The sequence below is a fragment of the Microcaecilia unicolor genome, chromosome 7 (assembly GCF_901765095.1).
Source record: "Microcaecilia unicolor chromosome 7, aMicUni1.1, whole genome shotgun sequence".
Classification (NCBI taxonomy): domain Eukaryota; kingdom Metazoa; phylum Chordata; class Amphibia; order Gymnophiona; family Siphonopidae; genus Microcaecilia; species Microcaecilia unicolor.
The window spans coordinates 47,494,967-47,514,994 of record NC_044037.1 but is presented as its reverse complement, the minus strand read 5'-3'; the positions used below and the strand labels follow the sequence as shown (position 1 = coordinate 47,514,994).

At 44.4% G+C, this 20,028-nt stretch overlaps 1 protein-coding gene across 4 annotated transcripts in view; it reads left to right on the top strand.

Annotated features, from left to right (window-relative positions):
* Nucleotides 1-20,028, top strand: part of STK26 (serine/threonine kinase 26) — a 138,958-nt gene that overhangs the window by 107,806 nt on the left and 11,124 nt on the right. For all 4 annotated transcript variants that reach the window (XM_030208983.1, XM_030208981.1, XM_030208980.1 and 1 more), the window contains 4 exons: nucleotides 218-326; nucleotides 442-599; nucleotides 6,217-6,402; nucleotides 12,398-12,546. In XM_030208983.1, the coding sequence (XP_030064843.1) occupies nucleotides 218-326; nucleotides 442-599; nucleotides 6,217-6,402; nucleotides 12,398-12,546 (602 nt within the window). The remainder of the gene's footprint in view (nucleotides 1-217; nucleotides 327-441; nucleotides 600-6,216; nucleotides 6,403-12,397; nucleotides 12,547-20,028) is intronic.

The window sequence follows — 20,028 nt, the reverse complement described above, 5'->3', positions numbered from 1 at the left end:
TATATATATATATATATATATATATATATATATAGTGTTAATGAAGTGCTAGTCAACTGTGATATCCAAATAAATCTCCAAAAATTAAATTCTAGCAACTTACTTCAGTCAGTCAAGAGATAGAAAGCATTTTTCTTTGATACGTTTATAAATGTTCTGATGTTTCATACAAGGTGAAGGAGATCTGAAAGCAAAATTTATATATGTCTCCTGACAGCTGCGAGCTGGTCCATTTGATGAATTCCAGATTGCAACAATGCTGAAAGAAATTTTAAAAGGTCTTGATTATCTGCACTCGGAGAAGAAAATTCACAGGGATATAAAAGGTTTGGAAAGCTCAAATACACATTGTAAATAAGGGGAATGGGATCTGCCAAAATCACAAAAAAACAATGCGACTTGGGTTATGTGTTGTAGTTCATTTTATTTTATTTTTTCTAGCGGCCAATGTCTTGTTATCGGAACAAGGTGACGTTAAACTTGCAGATTTTGGTGTTGCTGGGCAGTTAACAGACACCCAGATTAAGAGAAACACATTTGTAGGCACTCCATTTTGGATGGCTCCTGAAGTTATACAGCAGTCAGCGTATGACTCCAAGGTGAGATTAAATGCCTTTGCTCAGCATTACACATGTAGGAGAAGTAATTTGGCCTCTTGCTGGAATACTGAATGTTATATTTTGGTAGAAGTGACTGGAGTATCTGTAAGGCTAATTAATGTGTATTCACTGGATTCAAACACAGTAGAGCATCTGTTCCCATTGTCCTTAAATGTATCATCAGACACAGCTTGTACTCTTTGAGTTGACAGTTCCCCAGTCTGGGTAATGTAATAACATATTTGTCAAGTCAGTCTTAGAGTACTTCTTGGCCAATCTTGTTTTGACAATATTAACAATGAATCTGAATATGAGAAATTTTTAGACAGCAGAAACAGTTCATGCACTTCTAGTTAATGTATATTCACTGTGGAGTTTTTGAAAAAAGTGGTGAGGGGGAGGTACTCTAGGGCTTGCTTGAGAAACACTGCAGTAAAGATTCTAAATTGAAAATTCTGAATGTTTTTTAAGTTTATAATTGAAGAAAGTACTTTGTGCTTGAGATGTTGATTTTTGAAATGTATGGGAGGAGCAAGATGACGGACAATTCTTCTTTATTACATTTTAGATTTCAACCAAGCAATAACACTTGTACAGAAAAGTGAAAAAAAAAGGAAAACAAAAATATAAGTATCCATTAATTAAACTAGGAAAACTTTACTCAAGTTTACAATTAATGGATCTAAGACCTTGATAAGGGGATACTTTATCAACATAAAAATTAAGGCAATAATACCTGTTACATAACTAAAGAGTGCGGACTAATGTTCAAAGAAGAGCTATCAATCAAGGGGATCTCAGTTGGTCACCGAATATACATTTGGTTGCCAGGGATGCCGAAAGATGTGAAGGTTCAAAAAAGACATATTTAATTGATTGGTATTTGATAACATGCTTGCAAGGGTAAAAGTTGCACCAATTTGAAGTACTTCAGGTTTCATCAATAGGAACTGTCTGTCACCTTTCACCGAGTTCCAAGAATGTCTTATCCCTATTTTTAAAGAACATTCTCAGTAACCAGTCTTTGGGGCTGATCCTCAAAAGTTGCCATTAAAACCTACATGTATAGCCACCTATGAACTTCACGAACATGAAATATCGATTGATGCTCAAAGGAAGTCACATGCAAATGATATGTGGGAAGTCTGCATACAGCTCAGTAGAGAAAGTGCCTAGCACATGCACAGAATGGTCTCGCAGTACGGACTGATGTTCAAAGAAGAGCTATCAATCAAGGGGATCCCAGTTGGTCACCGAATATACATTTGTGTCATCTGCAAATTTAATCACTTCACTTGTACCATTTTGTAGATGATTTATAAATATGTTAAATAGCACCAGTCCCAGTACAGATCCCTGCAGCACTCCACTCTTCACCTTCCTTCATAGAGAAAAATAGCCATTTAACCCTACCCTCTGTTTTCTGTCCAGTAACCAATTCCTAATCCACAGAAGGACATTACCTCCTATCCCATAACTTTTTAATTTTCTCAGGAGTCTCTCATGATGAACTTTGTCAAAAGCTTTCTGAAAATCCAGACACATTACATCAACCAGCTCACCTTTATCCACATGTTCCAAAAGAAAAATTTATGCAGATTGATGAGGCAAGCCTTCCCTTGACTGGAACACTCATGGCACATTTCCCTACACTTAGTACACGGACATGGCACATTTCCTACACACACGCAGATAGTATTAAAAAATGCCACACATGGCACATTTCCCCACACGTGTGCAGATAAAAAATGCCTTCATGCAACGACTCCTTCAGACCTGCCAGAAAATTTTGAACAGTACAGATAGGAGCTTCTTTCTGTAAGTCACACGGAATTCTCATTTTATTACAAATCATTTGATTGCTGCTTCTGCGATCAGGTGAAAGTAGTGCCAAGACCCTTTGTGCATTAGTCACATAATAACATGCATGCTAAACTGGCTAAAAACAGTCTAAAACTGCAGACGGCTCAAAATACAGCAGCCAGATTAGCCTACAAGGCTATGAGATTTGAAAGTGCAACCCCTTTGCTTATAAAGTTCACTGGCTCCCAGTAAAGCCAGAATAACATTCAAGCAATGTATATTTGTTTTCAAAACTCTGTGTGGTTAACCCTTGATTATATGCCGCCATTAATTGATCGCCCCCTTTGCCACGATCTCCCTGGTTCAAGAGATTATCTAACCCTCCACTATCCCAGTTGCAAAAATGTGATGTACATGTCAGGATTCCCTTACCTCTGTCCCAAATGGCAGAATTCCCTGCCAAAATTTATCAGATGGGAATCTAATTATTTGATATTCTGGAAATACCTTAAAGCCTCTCTGTTCAAGCAGTTTCTCACAGATGATCATAATTAATTTAAACCCCTAATCGTACAATTTATTCCAATTTCTCAGTTCCATTCTAATGGTTATACATGGTATAAATTTTACATCTAGCACTTGTATCCATATTACATATAGTAATTCTCAATCCTCATTTAGGGCTCTGTCTGCGCTGTGGACATGCTAACTTTTTAGCGCACACTAACGATAGACACCCCATGGGTTTCTCTAGCATTAGCATGAGAGAATTTTTAGCATGCACTAAAAAGTTAGCATGCCTACAGTGTTATTACTACTTAATATATATCACATCACTTTTTGTACTGTTAATGATAATAAGTTGTTAGCCACATTGAACCTGATCTATTGGGATAATGTCGGATATAAATGAAACGTTGCAAACCCTATTTGCTTTGAGCATCAGGGCCTATATCTGGTGTTAACAGCAGTGTAGCTACCAAAATAGCAAGAATTCGTATCCGATGACTCCAAGATATCAGACACATCCAAAGCAGTTACTTTCTGATCTCAATTTTGTTGACCGTACGTGAGAGAATGATGGCATTTTTTTCTTCTACAATTCTCAAGGTCTTGTTGAAGTATTGTTTCAGCATAGCTCTAGGTGTAACAACAAACACCCGAGGAAAATTTTTAAAACGAAGATTACTCCTCCTGACAATGTTCTCAAATGACTCAGACTTGGTTCTTAAACATGAAATATCCTAATTTCTCAACTTGATTAGATATACTCTGTGAATCAGTAACACTTTTATTCACTTTGACTTCATTTGCAACACTTTTTGCTCCAGTGCTTGGATTTGAGGACATGCAGCTTTACCCAGATCCACAGTCAAATAGCATAAACTGTCCAGGGTAACCTCAGCCATTTATGATACAAAAAACTCAGGTAACGATGTAACAGCTACCTGCTGTAGTGGGGAATAGCCTTGTAGCCCATTCCTGGAAATACTCAGCTGATGAAGATGCCTGTTTCTGTAGCTTCTGGGCTTCTAGCCAATGCAGGTTTCCCTGTTGCGCCAAACGGGGGCTCTAAGGCCTCTCTAAAAACATCTGCTGCACTTTCTGGCAGTACTGCTGCTGATGCCATCAGTGGCGAGCTGCTGCTTCACGGCTGCTGGGGAGGAGCTCTTCAATTAGGGCTAAGAGTAACATTGAGCCTAAGACACCATGGATTCCCCTCCTGCACCATGTGTCTCAAGTGGGCTGCTGTCCGATCCAGCTATACTCCTGGTCCACCTCACAAAGGTAACCCTTAGGCCAATTGGAGAGGGCTGTAACTGCTGGGAAGCTCATGACTGACCATTCAGTGTGATTGCTGCACATTTGTGTTTGTTTCTGGAATTTTTACGTTCTTGGGGGAAGAGGAAAGGCAGGAACCAGGGCTGGGATCTCTCAGCCCATGGCAGTGTCATTTTGAGACTTGATGAATTGTAATTTGCTTTCTGTGGCTGAGACCGTTGGTGCCTCTGGAGCTGTGCTGCTAGGAGGGTCAACAGAGCATGAGGTGTCTGTGTTGTTCTTGGCTTCTGAGATTCATTGAGTCTGGAGGAGCAGCAGTACCCACCAAACTCAATTGTGAGTAGAACCGTGGTTGCCAGGAATAATCATAGGAGCCAGCTCTGTGGGTGCTTGAACACTCCAATCTTTAAGTAAACTCCTTGACTGTGTCCAAGGAAGGGTAATGTCCCTTGGGTGTAGCATCCCCAATCATATTGAAAGTTGACTCCTATGAAATGAGTAATGATGTTGGGGAAACTGGCCGCACAGTGAGTGAGGTCACAGCTGCAGAGGAGGGTGGAATTCCTCCCAGAGACACCAGTTGGTGGGATTCAAAACCCGAACGGGAGTTGGAGGAATGAAAAGCCAACTTTTTCTGGTTGGCTGGAATCAAAAGTGGATTCAGCTTTGCACTATGAGAGAAAAGCCTGAAATTGTTAACATGTATAAGAAGTTACCTTTTTATTAATTTTCCCAAGGGTGACACTATACCCCCTGTGGAAATGTTTTGAAAATTATTTAATGGAGGGTCTTAAGATGCCAGTAAAGAGTGTTAACCATTGATACATGGTTACTATTTTTTCTGCCAAAGGGAAAGGAAAAAGGGAAGCATGAAGTGTCTGTTGACCCTTTAGAAGTTTTTTTTTTTTTTTTGGCTAAATAGGAACGGGCCTTATTACATTTTTGCGACATCAGTAAAACTCATGTAACACCTGTAAATTTGTTGGTCACCCTAGTTCCTGAAAATGATACTCGATGTTAATGTCATTCTTTAGAGATAAGGATATTTTCTTGGATTAAGAATTTGTTTCCCCATATGTGGCAAGGACCCCTCAAGAAGAGAGGAGTTTTTTGTGACCTTCTTTAAGTATTCTTGCAAATGCATTATGAAATATGAAACGTGAAGTATGTTTTGTACAAATCTTAATTATCTTATCTTTTTTTCAGTAATGAATTACAGGGATACATTAGTAGTGCTTCTACTCCTTTATTACTGTCCTCATTGCAGGAAGAATAAATGCTTCCATATAATATATAGCACTCTTAAAAAAAAAATAAAAAAAAAAAGGAGGGGGGGGGGGGGGTATGCATATGTATACACACACACACACACATTTTTTTCTCTTTAGGTCTCCCCCTCTTTTTTGAGGACTTTTGTTGGGAAACATTTCCTAACAAGGTTCTTTTTTCTTTGTACCCTTGGTTTGTTTGTTTTTTTTTTGTTTTGTTTTTTTTGTCGAGTTATTCTTGAAATAAGTAACTTGAAAATTTCTTTAAAGAAAATGTCTACAAAGTGTTGATAACAGCAGTTTGGAAACAATCTAAAAGTTTACCACCTTGAATGTGCATCCTTATAAATGTGACAGGCATACTTACTGGGATTTTTAAAGTATTTTAGTTTGGGGGAGAGAGAGGAGGAGCATTTAATGGAGGTGCATAATATAATGAGCCTTCAAGTTCTGCTGCATGGTCTTAGTACAACATTTTTCAGGCTTTCAAATTTTGGGGTTTTTTTAGGCTTTTTTTTTTTTTTGCAGTTTATTATTTAAGAAATTTTGCTGTAATACACATTGTTTAGTCCAGAAGTTGTAGTTCTGTGTGTCCTGTATTGCTGCCTCCTTTCAAGAAGAGTAGCTATTTTTCAAACCTAGATAAATGTATATTTTGGTAAATACATATGATGTATTGATATTTGTTGGGGAATAGTTCATGATAATTTCTGTCCTCTGTTTAAATTTTTGAAACACATCTTTCCTTTTCCTCCTCTTGTTAGGCTGACATTTGGTCATTGGGAATCACAGCTATCGAACTTGCCAAAGGAGAACCTCCTAATTCTGATATGCATCCTATGAGAGTTCTCTTTCTTATTCCAAAAAATAATCCACCAACTTTGCTTGGAGACTTTAGCAAACCATTCAAAGAGTTTATTGATGCATGCCTAAATAAGGATCCTACGTTTGTGAGTATATTTGTTCTTCATATTCAAAGCATTTCCCATTACACTTATGCTGAAATGTGACTTATGCAAATTGCCTATTCTTTACCAATTAATGCTTTAAAATATCCCATGGAACTGATCCAAAATGGAGATGTATCAAGCGTTAAGAAATTGTGGGTTCCTTTTTCTTCATTGTATTGATACACAGTACCTTTTCGTTGTAGAGAACAGCATATAAAAACTTGGGCTGCACAATTTAACACGTTAATTGTGATTAAAAATTTCTGCATTTCATAATCACGTTCTACCCACTTTCTGCCCCCCTCTCACACTGTCCCCGCTCATTGAGGTCCAGTATTTCTCCCTCCCAGACCGCCAGTGGTGCACACTCTCTCAGGTCCCCTCTCCTTTCAACTTGTGCTTCCTTAGGAGCAAGGAAGTCAGCAGGTTGCCTCCAGCCGCCAATGCTAGCATTCCCTGAGCATGCTCAGTTAGTGCGTGAACTAAGCATGCTCAAGGACAGCTGGCATCAGCAGCTGGAGGAAGAGGTCTACTTTGGTAGTGGATTTCTTCGACTGGTAAGACTTCAGCATCCCCACCAGCAAGATATGATATCTATTGGGGGGGGGGGGGTGAGGGAGAGGAAATGTGTGCCCCACCTAAGTTCATGCCTGTGCACCCCCCAGTGGACTGCTGGTTATGCTCTGCCTTTAATGGCACTATTAATCACACAATTAAAAATTTTAATTGAAATGCAGCCCTAATAAAAAAAAAAAAAAACAGTTGGCCTTTCAGTATGTCTGGTTATGCTTGCCTATACTACTATGAATGTATACCACCTGCCAAATATAGGCACTTAGCTGCTTATAGGATTTTGCTTCTTCCTTGTCATTAGCAGCAGATGGATCCAGATACTTGTGGGTTCTGTCCATCTACCAGCAGGTGGAGTTAGAGAACATATTGACTAACCAAGGAGCATACCATCCTATATGTGGCACAGTTCAATTCAGCGTTTTCTATCTCCAGCAGGCGACGAATGGGCACTCTCAAGCTCCTGTTCTCATCTTCCTCTTTCAATGTCTACTATATTAGATTAAATGAGCACAAAAGTTCTCATTGTTTATTCCAACACATACCTTTCATCGTGTTTTGTAAATCCAGCATTTGATTTCTGTTGCTTTTGTTACCTGCTAAAGTAATAAATAGAAAAGAAAATAAGATGATATTTTTATTGGTCTTACAATACATTTTTTGATTAGCTTTCGAAGGTAATCTTCAGATAAGAAATGAGCAAATGATCTAAAGAAGGGTTATCTTCAAAAGCTAATCAAAAAAGTTGTATTAAGTTGTTTTAAAAAAGGTATCTTGTTTTCTTTTCTATGTTTTGTTTTATTTCTATTTATTACCATTAAAAGTGGACTAAGACAGTTACCATACCACGTTACCTGCTAAGAAAATGTTATTTGGATTGGAGGACTAGAAATAACTTTAATTTGTGGGTTGAAGTTGAAAAATCAGTGTACACTGCTATATTGTACAATTATTTCTCTGAGGACAAGCAAGCCTTCATATTCTCACATCTGGGTGACGTCATTCAGTGGTGCTCGGTGCAGACACTGATTAGCTTGTAAGGTAGATAGTTCTAGCAGCATCTCATCGTGCATGCGCTGGTGCCTTCCTGCCCAATGCTCAAGTGTGTGTCCTGGACATGTTTTGTGGTCTCTTCCTCACACTGTGCTATTCTTGTGAGTGCCATCCCGGTGCGGATATTTTCATTTGTTCATCTTATTATCCTTTTTTTCTCTAGTTTTGGTTTTTTTTTTCCATTCCGTTTATTTTTTAAAAATCTTTTTCAGCATTTTTAAGTTACTTTATTTTCACGTGGGGCTGCGCATTTAGGCCGCAGCCCGTCCTCAGTTTGAACACTGCCCCTTTTTTTTTTTTTTTTTTTAAACCAGCTCAAGATTGAGGAATTTAATGTAGCTGAAATTCTTTTTTTCAATGTCTCAGAAGATCCCCAGTGGCTTCAAGAGGGTGCTCCAAATGTAGGTGCGTGATTTCTGCCACGGAACCACACAATTGGTACATCGAATGCCTTGGGCCAGATAATGACTCCTCTGTGACCTCTGTTTACAAATGCAGGTGAGAACTCAGTGGGTATGTCTGGCTCAAATGGAGCATCTTCTTAACTCTTCAAAGGCCAGACCATCGACTTCGGCACCGGTGGCATCGACCTGCTGTGCCGACTTGGGCGTCTACTGGGATTGCACTGCCATCGAGTGGGTCTCCACCTGCCTTGACACTGGGTGCTCATAGCAGGCCCCAGGACCAGTCAGCATCAGACCAGACACTGAGAGAAACTCTACGGATTTGGGTTGTCCTCATTGGCAATGGGGGATTGAGGGCCTATGCATCGGGGGAAGTCCATGAAGCATAGGCATCGTTATTCCTTGACACATGGTGCTGGGGCATTGGTACCTTCAATACCTAAGAAGCGCTGGCACTGGGAGGTCTGCTCCTCCTCCCCCTCTTCCTTAGAGGTACTGGTGCGCAAGTCACCGGTTTGGCACCAACTTCTTCTCAGACTGCCTCTGCTCCGGCTCCCATGCCTTTGCCAATGCCCACTTTTGATGAGTGGTTCCGCAGCATGCTCCAGGAGGAGCTGGCACAGTTGCTGCCGGTGGCTCCCACTTTGGCATTGAGGGTGCTTTTGCCACCGCCAGAACAGCCCCATGCCCTCTTCAAGGCTCCCATCAGTGCCAGTGCCCAGATTTTCAACACCGATACCTCGCAGGGTGTCAGCGTCTGTCAGGGCATGCAGTTCCACCTTCGACGACAGGGGAGGAAGCTTTCCAGGAGTCTTGAGAGTAGGGCTGCCCCTCTAACCTCCTTAGAGCGTGGGCATCGTTCCACCAGAGTGAGATTGACACAAACTCATTCACTTAAATTTGATCAAGACCACTCATGAGAGTCAGATGAGGATCCACATTACTTCTCAGAGGAGGAGTCATGTGGAATTCCATCTGATCCTTCTCCTCCTGAAGAGAGATTCTACCAGAGGTTTTGTGAGAGAGATGGCCTAGAGCAGAGATATCTGTTCTGGGCTATAAGTCTTCTCCTAAGGAAGGGGTCACAGTACAACTGCACCCTATTCTTAAGAATGCACTGTTGAAGAACTCGGAGTCTCCCCTCACAGTGCAGGTCACACATAAGAAGGTGGATAATGCAGTATTGTATTTATTTTAAAAATTTATATACCACCTATAACTATATGGTTTCCACAAAAACATACATAATATATAAAACAACACTATACAAAATAAGACAAAAACATAATGAAATAACTCTGCAATGAAAAATCAAGTCCATAAGTCTCACGGATTCGAGAAGGCACAGTTGCCCCATGACTTCGTGGTGGTCAAATCTGCTCTCAAACGGACCAAGAGGTGTTATGCCTCAGTGCCCCTGGGTGGGAGACTAGAACTTTGGATTAGTTTGGGAGAAAAACGTTTCAGGCTCGGTGCCCGCATCCAGTCCTACCAGCTCTACATGAACCTTTACTTGCAGTCTCTGGTGAACAGTACACTGCCTCTGGTGTACTCTCTCCCTTCAGAACAGGCCACAGAGCTATTGTAGCTGGCCAACAAGCAGATGGAGTGTAGGCATTATCTGGCCAGGGTCACCTATGATACTTTTGATGTTGTGTCCAGGCTCTCTGGAATGGGTGTGAGGATGCACAGGCTCTCATGGCTGCATGTCTCTGACTTGGAACCAGAGGTTCAAGAGAGGTTGTCGGACGTGCCGTGCTGAGGGGGAAATTTGTTTGGAGAGAGAGTGGAAGAGGTTGCTGACCTCATTTAAAAAGCATACAGATACTATCCACACTCTGTCTCGGCATATACATCTTCAGCAAGAATATTTTCAGTTGGGCCTAGGCGGCGTACCTACTACTCAAAGATGTAGGTACCCACCTCCCACTTTCTCTACTCAGGCGACTCAGGCCTTGCCAGCCCTTTCCCCAAAAGTTCCATACAGCTCCCCGGTCAAAACAGGGCACGGGCTTTTGACTGACTCCAACAGAGCATAGCCGCTCAAAAAGTATCTGTCTTGGACGAACTTCCAGTTGGAGGGAGTTTCATTTTTTATCAACACAGATGCTTCTTGTAACCTCTGACCGGTTGGTTCTTAAAATAGTCCGTCTCAGGTACGCACTGAATTGGCATCAGAGACCTCCAAATTGCCCACCGAAAGTGTCATTTATCAGTGCTCAGTACAAGTAGGTATTTGCAGAGGAACTCTCCGCCCTTCTACAGGCCTGAGCAGTCAAACCTGAACCACCAGGGGAAGAAGGGAAGGGATTCTATTCAAGGTACTTCTTTGTGACCAAGAAAACAGGGGGATACCGGCCCATCCTAGACCTAAGGGACCTGAACAAATTCCTAGTCAAAAGTTCAGGATGCTTTTCCTGGGCAGCCTCTAGTGATTTTGCAGCATTACAAGCCGCCTTCTTCTAACTCAGGAAAATGACTGGCCATTGTCTCTGGCCTTAAAGAATGCCTATACTCACATTTCAGTACTTGCCAGTATCTCGTTCTGCCTTTTGGCCTGGCTTCTACACCCAGAATTTTCACCGAGTGTCTGGCAGTAGTCGCAGCGTATCTACGCAGACTGGGAATTTATGTATTTCCCTACCTGGACAATTGGGCTGGTCAAGAGCACATCTTAGAAAGGAGCCAAGGAGTCAGTGAGGTTGACTATTCAGGTATTGGAGCTACTGGAGGTTGTCATCAATTACCCCCAAGTCCCACCTACAATCAGTTTGTCAATTGGAGTACATAGGAGCCCTGCTAGATAGAGCGTAGGCTTGGACCTTCCTTCTCAAGCAAGAGTGAATACCTTAGTAGCGTTTGCTCTCAGGTCCGCAGCAGCCAGCAGGTTTTAGTCAGCAAATGTTGAGACTGAAGGGCAACATGGCCTCCATCATGCATGTCGCTCCCATGGCATGGCTCCACTTGAGAGCGGCCCAGTGGACTTTAGCTTCCCAGTGGTCTCAGGTGACAGGGGACCTAACCAATGTCATCTGCATACCAACTGAACTGGTACGCACCCTTCTCTGGGACTTCCCTTCCAAATTCCACCGCCTTGGAAGGGGTTGACAATGGATGCATCCAACCTAAGTTGGAGAACTCACATAGATGGGCTTCACACTTTCAAATTGGATAGCAGATTGCATCACCTTTGCTTATGCCCAGGCTGGGCTGACTCTTGAGGGTCATGTCACAGCTCACAATGTCAGAGCCATGGCTGTGTCGGTAGCCAACTTGAGATCAGCCTCTATAGCGGAGATTTGCAAGGCTGCAACGTGGTCTTCAGTCCACACATTCACTTTCCCACTACTATTTGGATCAGGACACCCGACACAATATTCAGTTCGGACAGGCAGGGCTTCAGAGTTTGTTCGGTGTCTAGAATCCAACTCCACCCTTCTAGGTCCTGTTCTGTTCCAGGCTGCCAGCTAGTATGTATATAGTTTAAGGTTGATTGAACTTCCAGTCTTAACATTTCGAGACTCAGTTATCCTAAGACCTGCTTGTTCTCTGAGAAAGCAAAGATACTTGACTGGTGTTCTCCGAGGACAGCAGGCCGATTATTCTCAGATATCCTCCTACCTCCCCTAGGAGTTGTCTTTAGTTATAGGCTTTTTGCTTTTTCACCTGACTGAAGGATATGCACACGTTCGTCAGGCAAGAAGGCACCAGCACATGTGTGGTGGTACGCTGCTAGAATTTTCTACCTTACTAGCTAATCTGCATTTGCACCAGGCTGCATCGGATGACATCACCCAAAAGTGAGAATAATCAGCCTGCTGTCCTCTGAGAACACCAGCTACAGGTAAGTATCTTTGCTTTTTGGAAGGAAGATATGTTTTAATAAGTGTATATGGAAATAGTAAGTAGCATTATAAAGGATGTCTGCACTTCCCATAATGCATTTGTTTTGTGTACATTCATTTTAGCGCCCTACAGCTAAAGAACTCCTGAGACACAAATTCATTGAAAAAAAGGCCAAGAAAACGTCATACTTGACAGAATTGATTGATAGGTTTAAGAGATGGAAGGCAGAAGGACACAGTGATGATGAGTCAGGTTCAGATGATTCAGATTCGTAAGTTACTTTTTTTTAAAATACAAATTCAGTAGTTTAATTGTTCTGTGGGCTACATTAGATGACTTGTAAGATTTTTTTTTAACTAGTTTGTAGGTGAACCTGAATGAGATTGAAAAATTATTAACCCAAATTATTTGTTACAGTTAAAAAGCCTCAAATTGGTGGTCAAGTATGCACAGAACCTATTCTTGAAAATTAACACCTTTTTCTTCTATACAAATTAGTAGTGGCTCAGCTGATGATGTTGTCAGTCACTAATATGATAGACACCTACATTTAGGCACTAGGAAAGTGCCTATTTTGAAGCTTCTTCTATAAAGAAAAATAGGTGCCTTCTTTTAAGAAAACACAGGTGGCTGAAAACATACCTGTATTTAAGGTGCAAACACCAGTCATAGAGCTGGTATAAGTGCGCACCTAAATTGCAAAAGACTATGCATAGACTATAAATTGTTCTCCAAGGACAAGCAGGCTGCTTGTTCTCACTGATGGGTCGACATCCACGGCGGCCCAGGAACGGCAATTTTTCAGAGCAAAAATCTTCAAAGCTTTGCTAGAACCTTCTGGCATGTGGGGCACGCGCACCGCCTTCCCGCCCGTCGTGCGAGAGTCCCGCTCAGTTTTTCTTTTTCCGCGGTGGAGTGGCTGCTTTGCCGGTCTCTCTCGTATAGGCCCAGTGAAAAGAGTCTTCATTTTTGAGAGTTATTCTCTCTCTTTTGTTCTCTTTTATTTCTTTTATTCTGTTTCCCTACAAAACTAAAAAAAAAAAAAAAAAATTATATATATATCTCCTTTATTTCTTAGTTTGGCCCTTTAAGTTTCCTTTCGTTTTCACTGCAGCCTCTTTAGGCCGCGTGTACGCGCTTTCTCATTTTTGTGCCCTTTTATTTGGCACAATCGCGAATTTTGATTTCGCCGCCACTATTTTTCTGTCCATGTCATTGAGGACTCCCAGCGGCTTCAAGAAGTGTACTCGGTGCAACCGGTCGATCTCAGGTACCGATCCCCACGCGTGGTGTCTTCAGTGCCTTGGGCCCTCCCATTGCCCAGACGCATGTAAGTTGTGTCTTAGTCTTAAAAAGCTGACACAAGCATCGAGAAAAGCTCTTCAGGACCGTCTTTTCGGAACTTCAACCTGTTCTTCGGCGTCAACATCAGCACCGGAGATGGCATCGACTTCAGGAGCGCTGGTAATGGCTGTCCGGAGACCACCACACGCTGGGAGCAGTGAGCCGTCGAGTGGGTCTCTACCTGCCTCAAAGTCTCCTGCTGTGCAGGCCCCCAGGACCGACCACTCTTGGACCTGACCCCGAGGAGGCGTGTGGATTCCACGTCGTCCTCGTCAGTACCAAGGAATATCGATGACGTGCATCGAGTGAAGGCGAAGAAGCATCGTCATCGATCTCCTTCCACGCATGGTACTGGGAGCTCCGGGGTGTCGAAGGATTCAGCATCCATGACGCGCCGATGCCGGGAGGACCACTCACCCTCCATTCAAGAGGTGTCTGTCTTCGGGCAGTCCAGTACCGCCTCCTCGACCTTCTGATACCGATCCTTGCACCAACCCTGCAGCTTTGCTCGACAGCGACTCTAGACGAGCGCATCCGAGCCATTCTCCGTACCGTTGATGGAAGCAGCAGCTGGCTCTGAAAGCTGAGTCCCAATATCGGATTCAAGGAGAACCTGAGCTGATGAAGTCGCAGTTACCTCACGACTCTATGGTTGTGGATTCCGCTCTCGAGAGCCAGGAGTTCTAGAGACTTTGCCTCGGCGCCCCCGGGAAGAGAATCTAGAACCCTGGACTCTTTTGGGAGAAAGGCGTATCAGGCCTCTATGCTCGTGGCCAAAATTCAATCCTACCAGCTCTACATGAACATTCACTTGAGGAACACGGTGAAGCAAGTGGCAGACTTGGTTGATAAACTCCCTCCGGAGCAGGCGAAGCCTTTTCAGGAGGTGGTCAGGTAGCAGAAGGCGTGTCGTAAATTCCTGTCCAGGGGTGTTTATGATTCTTTTGATGTTGCATCCAGAACCGCTGCACAAGGTATAGTGATGCGCAAACTCTCATGGCTGTGTGCCTCTGACCTGGACAGTCGAGTCCAGCAGCGGATTGCGGATGTCCCTTGCCGGGGGGGGGGGGGATAATTTGGTGAGAAAGTCGAGCAAGTGGTTGATCAGATCACGCAGTTGGAAACCACTATGGACAATCTCTCCTGCTGGGCGCCTTCTGCTACTACCTCATCAGGTAGATGATTTTTCTGTGGAAGGAAGAATGCTCCCTATGCTTATAACAAGCATAGGTACAATCCTCCTTCTCGACAGCCTTCTCAGGCTCATTCCCAGCGTGCTCGTTCTCGTCAACAGCGTGCGCCAAGGCAGGCCCCTGTGGCTCCCCAGCAAAAGCAAGGGACGGGCTTTTGACTGGATCCAGCTGAGCATAGCCACTATAAAGGTGTCCATGCCGGACGACTTGCCAGTCGGGGGAGAGGTTAAAATTTTTTCACCAGAGGAAGTGACGTCACGAGGCTGAATGGCCGCCTGATTTACTAGCTCCGCACCTCCACACCTTAAATCAGTGTAAATTGCAGTCTTCAGCCTTTCCCTTTTGAGCAAAAAGCAGCTGAAGGGAAGATTTTGAAGTCCCTCGCAGAAATGAGTAAAAAAAAAGTAGCGGAACGCTACGGGACAACGAGCGCCAAGCCACGCGCCAGCTGACGAAGGGCCTTTCACAGCCTGCATCCCCCAAATCGCGGAATACCCCAGGTGCAGATTCGGCGGCCCTCAGAGAAGAGCGAGAGGAATCCGCTTCTACAACCGCTACCCCGTCGGAGATGCAGAAATGCTTCGAAGCGCTACGAGCGGAGATCTTGGCCTCGAAGGAGGAGATCTTAGAGCATGTAGACGCGCTGAGTGGCGATCTCCGTGAGCTTGGGGGTGGGGTTGAGGCCTTGGAAGAGAGAGCAGATGAGCAGACGGAAAAGAACGAGGCAGTGGACAGGAGACTGGCTAAAATTGTGGAGAAGGCGGAGGAACTACAATACCACCTGGACGATATTGAAAATAGAGGACGCAGACAGAATCTATGGTTTCGGGGGGTTCCAGAGGCCTGGAAGACGTCCCAGAGGTGGTGCGTGCCATATGCGCGCAGCTCATGGGGGACGCCTTTGAAGCTGGAGCAATGGGCATCGACAGAGCCCATAGAGCGCTGGGGAAACCAAGAGATAACAGACCGCGTGATATAGTGGTCAGATTCGCAGCTTACGAAATTAAGGAGCAGATATGGCAGCAAGCGAGCCAGAATCCAGTGCTGGAATACAATGGAGCACGTGTCTCGATTTACCAAGACCTCTCTCAGTTTACCTTGAATCAGCGGAGAGACATGAAACCTGTCATTGAGGTCTTGGCCAAAGAAAAGATACCCTACAGATGGGCCTTCCCGTTTGCTATCTGTTTCGAGATTCAAGGTGAGAGGGTCCGTTGCAGAAAGGTGGAGTCGGCGTGGAAACACTTGTTTGCAGCAGGGTTAACACAGACAGAGGCCCTTCCGACAGTGATTGCTCCCTCCACGAGAGTATGAATGCAGAGGTGGAAAAGAGTGGAGAAAACAACAAAGAAGATTGCGCCGCAGACCTGAGGGGAAGATGCATTCTTTGGCGATGTCGATGCTGGGCCTCACAGCGTGCGGTACACAGCAAAGAGGGACCAATGCCTGGAAAGAGCTGAAAAGACAAATCACAAGGGTTGGACTTTGCGGCGAGCAGTTGGGGGGTTGAAGGTAAAAGAAGGTGGGAGGTTGGGTGCGGGGTGGGTTGAGTTGGGGGTACGCCACTTGTTAGTATATTGATAAGACTGCATAATATTTGCTTGTTTGGCTGGTGGGGTTTCTTCTTCTATATTCCCAAATAGTGTGGTAACACACTGGTTGGTGGGTGGTTAACAGTGGGAGGGGCGGGGGAGGTCTTGGGAGGGGGAGGATATGGAGGAACAGGGTAGTCAGGAGGGGGGAGGGGTTAATAGGGGTGGTAGGCAGTGGGGAGGGGGGAGACTTAGGGACTCGACCATGTAGCTTAGCTAAACGGTATCCTGTAAAGAATAGTCAGGATGACAGATCTTAAATTTCTAACCTATAACATAAAAGGATTGAACTCGCCCTTTAAAAGACATGCCCTGGGGCGAGAATTAAGCCTAACGCACCCACAGGTGGTTTTTTTGCAAGAAACCCACTTGCGTAGATGGCATGAAAGGCTCCTGACCACAAGGCAATACCCGCTGGTATGTTGTGCATCTGACACAAAGGGGGCTAAAAAAAGGGGTGTAGCAATCACGTTTCATAAAGATGTTAAGGTACTACATGAGAAGCGGGAAGCAGAGGGGCGCTATCTTTTTGTACATGTAATGCTGGAACAGGAGGAATGCACACTGGCATGTGGCTATGCCCCTAATGAGAGGCAGGAACGCTTTTACCAGCATCTTCGGAGGGAATTGCAGACATTTGCAAGAGGCAAGGTGCTAGTGGCAGGAGATTTCAACGCGACTATGCAGTCCAGTCGAGATAGGTCCTCTCCTCCTACTTCAAGTGATAAGAGTCTCCCAAGCCTTGAAACATTTGGTGGAAGGGTTGGGACTATGCGATGTGTGGAGACAGAAACACCCGAGAGGTAGGGATTATACATATTACTCCCAGGTGCATTCTTCCTACTCAAGGCTGGACTATGTGTTTGTGGATAAATCCTTGTTGGGAGGGGGGAGTGACTCCTCTATAGGTCACATCACTATATTAGACCATGCACCGGTTTGGGCAAGTATTTCATCCCTAAGGGAAGAGGTGAGAGAACGAAGATGGTCCCTCAACAACTGTTTGTTACAAGACCCAGACATAGTCGCTAGGTTTGTACCAATTTTGAAGGAATATTTTGACCTTAATGTAGATTCAGGCCCCACTTTAGGTACAGTCTGGGATGCCTTCAAGGCAATAGCAAGGGACCACGTCATCAAGTGGGCAAGTCAAAGGGCCAGAGTACGAAAGGAGCGATTGTCTAATTGCTTGGAGAGACTGGGGGTGCTGGAGTCTAGGTATAGGGCCACTGGCACTGTGGCCGATTATCGTAGGCTCCAAAAGGTGCGGTTGGAGATGGCTGCGATGCATGAGGAGAGCTTGAAGTTTGTGCATGAACGTATGAAGCAGGTATACTATGAAAGCATTAATAAGCCGGGAAGGTTGTTGGCTAACAAGTTGCGGAAAATGAGGGCGGATAGGCAAATCCTGAGAATAAAAGATGATACAGGAAACATGTTGAACGCCTCGAAGCAGATTCGGGAGCGATTTGCCCAATATTATGAATCACTATATAGGGAGGATGCTGCTGTACAGACTGGAGAGATAGACAAATATCTGAAAGACAGAGGCTTGTCGGTGCTCACCGAGCAGCAGAAGAGGGATTTGGAGGCACCGGTGGGAGTGGACGAAGTGCTTCAGGTTATTAAAACTCTGCCAAATGGCAAGTCCCGGGTCTGGATGGATACACAAATGAGTTTTTCATGACATTTGGGGGGGAGCTGGCTTCGTACCTGGCGATGGTAATAAATGCTGTGAGGGATGGGGCCAAACTCCCCTAATCCATGATGGAGGCTTGGGTGGCGGTCGTCCCAAAACCGGGTAAGGACAAGGTTGATTGTGCATCCTATCGCCCTATCTCGATACTCAATGCTGATATCAAGATACTGGCGAAAGTGCTTGCTAATCGTCTGGGACGGGTGCTTCCAGACCTGATTCACCCAGATCAAGTTGGATTTGTAGCCAAAAGGCAAGCAGCGGTTAACATACGTAGAACGTTGAACTTGCTGTACAGTGCAAAGGTGAAGGCCAAGCCTGTAGTGTTGTTAGGATTAGACGCGGAAAAGGCCATTGGGGCTATCTTGATAAGGTATTACATCGAGTCGGGATTGGCCAGTTTTATAGGTCTTGGATTCAAGCCTTATACTCGTCTCCCCAAGCTTGCGTGAGAATTAACGGTGGGAACTCGGGGAACTTCATGTTGGGAAGAGGAACTAGACAGGGGTGTCCACTGTCCCCATTGTTATTTGCATTGGCGATGGAGCCCTTGGCCGAGGCTATTTGTGAAAATGTGGACATTACTGGAGTTCATATAGGAGATAGGGAGCACAAAATTGCATTATTTGCAGACGATGTTCTCTTGTATATGACGAAGCCACTGGTCTCCCTCCCCAACTTGATGAGGGAGATAGAGGGATACGCTAGGATATCTGGTTACAAGTTGAATGCTAGCAAATCGGTTGGCATGGTGGTAGGTGTCCCGGAGGGGTTGATGGATATGCTGAAGACATCCTTTGCTTTTAAATGGACTGAGCGAGATATAAGATATCTGGGGGTCCAGATTCCAAAAAAATTGTCTGAATTGTTTGATGTAAATTACCCGGGCCTTAAGAGAGAGATAACAAGAGATTTAGATAGTTGGATGTCCCTGGGGCTTTCCTGGATGGGAAGGATTGCCACTATTAAGATGAATGTGTTGCCATGCCTTCTTTACCTGTTTCAAGTGATTCCAATGCGAATGTCCCGGGCTTATTTGTCGGGGTTGCAGGACAATATCATTAAGTTCATCTGGAACCAGAAGAGACCAAGGCTCTCTAGGGCGTTTTTATATAGGAGTAGACGGGAGGGAGGGCTGGGAGTTCCCAATCTCTATTGGTACTATTGTGCAGCACAGTCACGGGCTGCTGTGGAATGGTTTCGTAGAGAGGAGCATAAGCTATGGGTTCATATGGAGCAAAACATGGTGGGTTCCCGTAGGTTGGGACATTTAATGTGGGTAGATGCACGTCATAGAGGTCAGATAGATAAGTTTCCACCCACTGTACAGACCACACTTTATTATTGGGACCTAATTTTTGGGGAGCGCCAGCCACTTGTCTCTGCTTTAGCACCAATAGTGGATAACCCGGGGTTCCAGCCGGGGGTGGGAAACACTATATTTAGTATATGGGCAAAAAATGGCTTGGATATGTGGGGGCAGTTGCATGTGGGAACAAATGTGACACCTTTTGAGACCCTAATGGAAGACTACAGTCTCCGGCGGGAAGATCATTATGCTTATGTGCAGACCCTGCATTATATGAGGGGTCCGGAATATGTTGAATGTATGAAGAGGGACGTACACTCCTTGGAGCACATATGTGTAGACTTTACGACGGTGCATGGTATGATATCCTTTCTGTATGCTCATTTGACTGTCCGTCACAGACCCCCTCCGGTACATAGGACGCAATGGGAGCGAGAACTGAATTTTACACTCACAGAAGCTGGGTGGCAGCAGCTTGAGAAAAGCCTATTGAAGTCTGCAAGATCAGTGGCACTGCAGGAAAATGCGATAAAAGTTTTTTATAGATGGTATCTTACACCTGCCAGGTTGCATCATATGTTCCCATCTGTGTCGAGACTGTGCTGGAGGGGAGTGTGGG